This window comes from Penaeus monodon, chromosome 43 (genome assembly GCF_015228065.2).
Source record: "Penaeus monodon isolate SGIC_2016 chromosome 43, NSTDA_Pmon_1, whole genome shotgun sequence".
NCBI classification, from domain to species: Eukaryota; Metazoa; Arthropoda; class Malacostraca; order Decapoda; family Penaeidae; genus Penaeus; species Penaeus monodon.
The window spans coordinates 23,515,238-23,523,971 of NC_051428.1; the positions used below are offsets into that span (position 1 = coordinate 23,515,238).

The 8,734-nt window shown below is 35.3% G+C and overlaps 1 protein-coding gene across 1 annotated transcript; it reads right to left on the bottom strand.

Moving 5' to 3' along the window:
• Positions 1–548: 548 nt before the first annotated feature.
• Positions 549–2,585, bottom strand: LOC119568402. The gene is made up of 2 exons (XM_037916904.1): positions 2,506–2,585; positions 549–1,040 (listed from the first exon to the last, which is right to left on the bottom strand). Exons 1-2 carry the CDS (start codon positions 2,509–2,511, stop codon positions 624–626), a joined length of 423 nt encoding a protein of 140 aa, XP_037772832.1. The 5' UTR covers positions 2,512–2,585; the 3' UTR covers positions 549–623.
• Positions 2,586–8,734: the final 6,149 nt, after the last annotated feature.

Here is an 8,734-nt window from a genome sequence, read left to right on the forward strand (position 1 = left end):
CCAATTCCCTGTGTGCAACAAAGTTCACAAAAATAAAAATGTTGATAGTACAGTCCGTTAAAAACATATCAGTGCATGACGAAAACCGCCTTTATTCTAATGAAATATATTACGTCTGTAATATAGGAATATTAAATAACTTGTATTCTCTTGCCCTTATCATATGTTAGTGAGTATGGTCGAAGATATATATTAGCAAAAAAAAAAAAATAGGAAGGGTGTATTAACTGAGATGTGTAAAAAAAAATGCTTATTAATTATTTAGTAAGTTAAAAGTTAAATAATTAACATAGACAAATAAGTGAATAAGCTAAAAACTAATAGATTACTAAATTAAGTTATAAAGAAACCAAGACAAGTGAGCAAACCAAGATGAGGGGGATTAAGTGAGTAAACGAAGATGAAACTGAAATTCCCCAAAAGTAAACGAGAACACCAAGACGAGTAAACCAAGGTGATTAGATGATTAAACCCTAAAGTGAATGAATGGATAAACCAATATAGCTGAGGGAAAATACCAGGATGAGGGAGTGCATGCAAACATTCAATGAAATAATGCTCTGAAAAACACTTTATTAGTCACAGATTCTACATGGATCGGTAATTACTTCCAAATTTCCTTTTCAGGCAAAAAAGTCATAGAAGGAAGGTGGCTTGCACACGTGTTGTCCCAAACACCTGTCGAAGCAGCACTTGTCAAGGCCGCCGCACTTGTAGTCACTGGAGCAAGGTACTGGCTGCTCTACTGCAAGAAAACGTACCGGTGGGCAGGTGTCACGGACTTTTGGGCAGTCAAGTATCTTGGTGCCCACGGGTGCCTCGGGTTCATACCTTGACTCGCAGCAGTAAAAAGCATTCTCTGGAGTTTCGCACCAGCGCCTACAGGAGGCGGGTGGGGCTGTGACGCTTGGGAAGCCTCCGGGTCTACCTCCGGGTCTACCTCCGGGTCTACCTCCACCAGGGAAGCCTCCGGGTCGACCTCCGTGCCAACTCTGGGCTGATGCCATCGCCAGGACGCAGAACAGAATGACTCCGAGACCCTGAGAATTGGGAAACTGTCAGGAAAGAGTTCACAGCTTATATGGATACATGATAGAGGGTCTATCGATAATGAAACGGAGATAAACAGGCTGTTTAATTGGACCGACCTGATTCAGTAAACAGAAAACTCGCTGCATTATATTCTTTATTATAGAACATTAATTGAAAGCAAAACAGTAGTAGGGCTACAGTGAATATATAGATGCTTTAAATTTCTCATCTTCTTATGCTTTCCTTTGAGAGACCTCAAAAACGATAAATAAATAAAAAAAAATGTTCCCTATGATTTTCCATCAAGTGCAAGTACAAATAAATCAAAGTATTATTTTATTAGCCATCTATATGCAAGTATGCTACACAAATACAAGAGATCACTGTAAGAAATGGTGTTCTAGCCACTGTCACATGCTTTTCAATTATCTATTTTGCATATATTTAGTGGAAAACTGAAGTCAGAAAACCGGAATCCATGAAGTCTGAGATCATGAGGGTCAGTTTCGTAATATTTTCTGTATACAAGTTACAGCGATTGCAAGTAAATGCTTAATTCTTAATATAATCTTGGCATAATATTTGATTTAGAGACTTTATATTGAGCTAGAACAGAGGCAAAACACTGCTGGTGCAAAATAAAAGCAAAGAACTACTATGTTCTTTTTTCTTTTCTTTTCTTCTTTCGTTTTTAAATATATAAGTTTAGTGTATATATATATATATATATATATATATATATATATGTATATATATATTTTTTTCTTTATATTTTTGCGCGATATGATTAGGAGGTTCACCCAAACATATAACTGCTTCCATATTCTTTTTCACTTAAGTTTAATTTCCATGATATATAGAAAGTGTATATAGAAATATACGAATAACTTCAAAAATGTATATTTATAACTTGTGAATAATACATGATAAACATTGTTATCATTTCCCCCGCACGGAAATACAATACGCCTGGCAAGTAATCCCAATGACCGTGTATGATGCACATGAGGTTCATATTCAGAGAAATTTCGGACACCTTGAATAGAGATCCGGACCAGTATTTGGAGCCTGTCAGCCATTCACCATTGGCTGGGGAGCGAGGCAGCCCGACGGTGATTGGCTGATTGGCTGACGGGCGTGAGATAACGACCCGGCTCTCCCTTTAAGCTGTCCAAAATGACTATGAATCTAAAATCCGATTTGGCTGTCGCGTTATTGCCAGAACTGGGTATCAAGTGTGCTATTCGGATTAAAGATTTAAAGATGGAGGTTTGTATTGAGAGATGTAAAAAAAATACCTTCAAATTATGAAAGGGGAGTGCATTTCTCGGCAATAATTATTTGTTGATATTGTAACTCATAAATTTTGAGACCTAAATTGTGCATAGAGAATAACCACAAAAAATATTAAACTTTTTCACTCTAAATAGGAAAAATACCCGGAAATCAACGAATATAAATACAAGCTCGTACCTTCATGGTCGCCTCCAGTATAAGCCAGTGATGTGCTTGAGATACCCCCTTGATTTTATACTGCACTGTGGCTCCTCCCTTTCCATCCCCACCCCCTCCCCCTCCCTCCCCGCCCCACTTCCTCTGCACGTGGCTGGGGCATCCCATATACATATCAAGAGCTGGTATTTTCCAAGGTTTGTTTACAAGTTGTTCGTTGACTGATACTTGTAATTTATATCTATCTCCCTATGCTGATCTCTATGTATGTGTCTGTGCTTATACTGTATGTGTATCTGCATATGTATGTCACACATACATATACATATATATATATATATATATATATATATATATATATATATATATATATATATATATATATATATATATATATATATATATATATATATATATGTATCTATATATATATTATATATATGATATATTTCCATGTATATATTATATATATATATATAATATATATATATATATATATATATACATGTATATATATATATATATATATATATATATATATATATATATATATATATATATATATATATTATATCAGGAACAAATAAACCAGGCTTATCGGGAACAGCATCTTTATTTTTTCCAAACGTTTCGGGTCGAAAGTTCGTCACCCATTATCAATGGTTAGCTGAAACAGCAACGCAATATAAAATTATGAAGGTTTAATACATCACGAGACATTCGAGAATGATAGCATACAAACATTACAAAAGAAAAAAGTAATAAACAAAATTTATATATTAACTAAACAGAGAATGACGCGAACGCACTTGTCATTAGTTATTTTACATTTGGTAATATTGGAATATCGGAATTTATAGAAAATGCAGGAGTATCACAGACAGAGTCAACTACTGTAGCTACGGGCGTAGCAATTCTATGCCGGTGGAGCCTAAATTTGCCAAGTTATATACAGTATATTCACAAATGCCCCTATTGCAATAATCACTGATTTTCTGTTTAACTCATGTAAATGGCTTAAATAAGCTACAGTTCAAGAAATTGCTGGAAATTACCACTTAAGATATAACATTCTTCTTTGAAGGCAGATTACATAAACAAATTGGTGAAGTGGTTATGGGTAGTCCTTTAAGTTCAACACTTGCAAACATATTTATGTTTTCATGAAAAGAGATGGCTCACAATCTCCCCCCCCCCCACATCCCGCCCACGATTTTAGACCCTCACATTATTCCAGATATGTTCACACATTTCTTTTGTCAATATCACATCTACAAGATCAGAAACTTCTGCAGTGTATGAATAATGAGCATAAGAATATCAAATTCACTTGAGTTTCAGTCCAACGGTAAACTTCCTTTCTTGGATGTCAGTATATGCAGAGATAATAGATTTTCAGTTGCAGCATAAACTAAACCTACATACACAGACCTCACCACCAAATTTGATTCTTTCATGTCCATCAAGTACAAAACTAATCTGATAAATAATCTTATCAACAGAGCACATAAAATATCGAAGTCATATCTCATATTCACCAAAGAAATAGCCTTACTGATACCCAAAGAAGGAATCGTTTTCCGCTGTATGTCATGCAGAGGTCCATCAAACCTTAAGTATTATCTTGGTAAAAAGTGAACCACTGTAACTTGTCGCCAAAGAAATAATTGAAATAAAACCTTCCATACATAGGCCCCGAGAGTTATACTAAGGAGAATATTGTAAACAACTGCAGAGTTAAGGATCATATTCACTTAAACAAACACCACTGGCCACTACTTCAAAGTCAAAAACAAAATTCTCAACTTATTATGTTCATCTGTCGTCTGTATATATACGTACAGCAACTGCACTGCTGCTTACAATGGAAAGACTTCGACGAATCTTTTCATTCGTACAGAGCAACATAAGGGTACTTCATACAGAACAGGAAGAACATCGCCAACAAAATAACCGTAATTTAGCAAGACATGATTTCAAAGGAATAGATTCATCACCGTTTGCTTCTGACCTCTGCATATTAGAAAGTTTGTGGATTTCGGATAGACGCCCGAAACTCAATATTTAGCCTGCACCAACACAGAATTGTTTCGCCCCTATGTACAATAGCTGACCGTTTGTGTTACTCCTTCGTTTTCTACCATTTATGGTGTTGTAAGTTTTAATTCTAGGATGGGTTAATGTTATCGACAGCGACGCACAGACATAGAAAATGAAAAATAGAGTAGAAAGCAATAGAGGTACATCTTCATCGCCCTCATAGGGCGTCTTCTGTACGCGCTATAAAAGTCAATCCAGTATTAAACTTTACGCCATATCTCTAATGCGCATGCGCAATGGCAGCATCCAGGATGAAATTTAATTCACCTCCAGACTAGGCTTTACTTCTGAGCTCAAATCTTAATCCTGCACATGCGCAGAACGAGCTACTCAATCCCACCAATTATGTATTGATACGTCATGACAACGTCCTCAACTCCATAGAAAAAATGAAGTTTTCATTAATATTTATAATAAGCAATAACGAAACAAGTTCTGACAATTACATGTCAAAGTATGTGAAAATTCATCAATATATATTTTTATGAGATGTGAGATATTTAAACTCCAGATATAACTCTCAACATTGAAAAGAAAAATGAAAGGAAAATCCCACAGGACATTCAAGAGCTTACAGACACCCAGAAGGCAATGTTATTTTCAGGTTGGAAAAACTTACGCAATACATCACTCGAATATAAAAGAAAACCCTTAATAACATCACAGTTAGGTCTCAAATTTAAAGTAAAAACTTCCTGATTCTTAAAAACTAAAGTGACTTCAAAACCGCGGCTACATTTGGTATCATAATCCTAGATAGCAACACCGTGAAAAAATACCCTACCCGTGCCCCGCCATCACACACAAGGAAAATATCTCAGAGAAAACTCCCGCTAATATAAATTGATATTACGAATATCTCATTCTGTTTCACATCTTCATTTCGGTTGTCTATAATATTTGTAGGTTATTTGAAGCCATTTGTATAATTCTATGATACAGATAAATATCAGCATGATATAATACCAACGTATATGTGTGTTTATATGTATGTATGTATGTATGTATGGACGTATATATATTATATATATATATATATATATATATATATATATATATATATATATATATATATATATATATATATATATATATTATATATTTTTCCCCTCTGTAGCAAACGTTTCCTTACCGACATTAGCTGTAATATGAATAGAGAGTGAATGCTAATTACCATTACAGATACCCGCTTTTTCATGTAAAACAGTAGATTTACTGATAATCGCATTGACTCGTGCGTCTGGCACTGTGTCTTACAAGTACTGGGATTAACTTTAAAACAGAATTACCTTTTATGACACGTACAGAAGGCGCCAGTATGGGCCGGAATTACCCAACTCTCTCGTAAACGCTGTCTCTCCTAAGAGTTACGAGAAGTATCAACGATTTCTCAACCGTTGCGACCGTATTTACTCTCGCTAGGTATCGTATGTCTATATTTCCTAAAGGAACGATCATTCAGCGTTAGTTCGGGAAAAAAAAATCGACCAGTCACAGAGCGTTAAGCGCTGAACTGAGGCAACGTTAATGAGGTTTACCAATAATAGTTTCTTTATGAAAAAATCACATAAAATGTGGTTAAACAATATTTCCAAAATGATGTTCGAATGAGTAAGGCAGATAAAGGAAAGTCATGAGACTTTAATGCCAGTTTTTTTTTTTTTTCTAGTTAGAGTCAGGTGCAATGGGTCACTTTCACCAGTAAATGCCTTCATTAATCTTCACCACCTTTATCAATAAACTCAAATTCTGATATATATATATATATATATATATATATATATATATATATACATATATATATATATATATATATATATATATATATATATCAATGGATTCATAACACAAATATATATAAATAAATACATAAATATATATACATATATTTATACATATGAACACACACACACACACACACACACACACACACACACACACATATGCTTCTATAATGATATTCTATTAGGTTATTAGGTGTGCTTATATATTGATAACCTTTGTTATTGAATATTTATAATAATTTGTTCTAGAGAAAATTGTCATGCTGATGGAAGTTATACATTTCCCTTCAAAATTCGTTCTTCATGATGTGTCAGACCTTTAATTCATGATAAACTAAACTTCTTGAGTGACTTACATTAGGCCTATATCAAGTGTTTCCGCGGCCTCGGCGGATCGGCAAAGGCTATAATATTTACATTAACCATATTGTTCTTTCTCTTACTGTGCCTCCTAAGTGTGTTGCTCTTACACATTAATTGATTTCCCCAAAGAAAAGTTACAGTTGCATACTCTTGAAGGTATTTATGAGGCTGATATGAGCGGAGGAAGGTCGCCACGATGAACGCTGCGAGTGGTTTCGGGCACCCGCTGATGGCTCTCGTGCGGACACGTGTTTACGGCCTCAGGGAGTGCTTCGAAAATGCGCTCGTTGCGAGAAACGAGAGAGTAGCTTGATTTACGATGGAAACAAACTTCATGCGATCTCGTATATGCGTTAGTAAATCCGGTCCCAGAGTTCTTGATGTCGCGTTTTCTGTAGCTCCATTTTATACATTTTTTTAAAATGTCCGTTTTCTATAACGATCGCGTTTTCTGTTGACGAACCTGGAAATAATTTCCGATAAGTTATTTATTTTCATCTTAATTTTTTCATGTCTATCATTACCGTTCCTCTAGTTGTTGTTGTTGTTTTCTTCTTTTTTCTTTCTCACTTTTTTATACCAATAGGTCTCTCCGGTTGCTCTCCCAAATGTATTGCGTCTTTACTTTGATTTTCCTTGTTATTTCTATTATCCATTCTTAACTATTTAACGACATTACTGCTTGTTTACCTTAATTTTAATCCCATATCGGAACAATACACGCTGTCAATTACACTGTCAGTTTCCTTTAAGCTTTTGAAAAGTTAAGGCATTCAATTGGTCAGTGACGTAGGGTACGGTTGATTTTATATTGTGTCGCTTTTATCATCATAGATCATTTGTGTTATTAATAAATATTTTTTTATGGTAGGTCAGGGCAATTTTGGCAACATTTCGACCTCTTACATTTATACATTTCCCTTCAACCAATAATTTCCTTTACTGATGTGTGACGGTCGCACTGAACGTCTTTCAGTTTCCAAATAAGATTATTTGCGAATGTGCAGCTCATCTGTACCCTCCACACTGGCGGTATGTCACAATTTCTTTCCTGTAACAAATATGTCACTTGGTACAAAGTGCTAATAACTGGGTGGGGTGGGGTGGGGGGGGAGGTACAGGGAATAAATAGAAGGTAGGTAGGGTTAGGTTGGATTTCTGATGATACACAATGTTTAATTACGTGCGACTAAACAGTTTATTATAATTGCCTTGTTCGAGACTTGGCTCGCCTTTTCTGAAAACGGACTTTTTCCGCATATCATTTTGCGTTTGTTTACTTGGGAGATATTTTATTTTGTGTTCGTCGGACAAAGTTTGCTTCAGGTTTTCGAGCCCCCCCCCCCCCCAAAAAAAAAAAAAAAAAAGTTTCATAAATCACTTTTTTCGATTTGTCATCCTGTGCCATCCCCCCCCCCCCCGGTTCCCTACGCATCCCCGGAGATCGTTGGGTAGAGGAAAATATATAAAAATATTTGCTTTTGGGAGCGTTGCTCTCGGTAACAATTACACTAGACTGTATTATGATGTTTTTAAACCTTCATAATTTTATGTTGTATTGATATTTCAGTTACCATTGATAATGAGTGACGAACTTTTCATCTGAAACTCCTAGAGAAAATAAAGGTGCTGTCTCCGATAAGCCTGGTTTCTCTGTACCATATACGCTTCCGTTTCCGATTTATATGTCTGCGTGTGTGTGTGTATATACATATATGTATTTATGTATATATATTTACATATGTGTATGTATAAATACATATATATGCCGAAGCCGCCGGGGATGGCATGTACGTGCATGTTATACCTACTGTGAGTTTCATTTATTGTTTTTGCTCATAGATGGCTCCACAAGTACTAAGGGAACAATGATTCTATTATGAGCACTACCCGCCTTACCTGTTTACCTTTTCTTAGATTTTTGGAAATGTTTTCTGTTGGTAATATCAATAACACCATAATAACTGTTTATAATTAGTGCTGTTTAGTGAGTACCTAAGTAT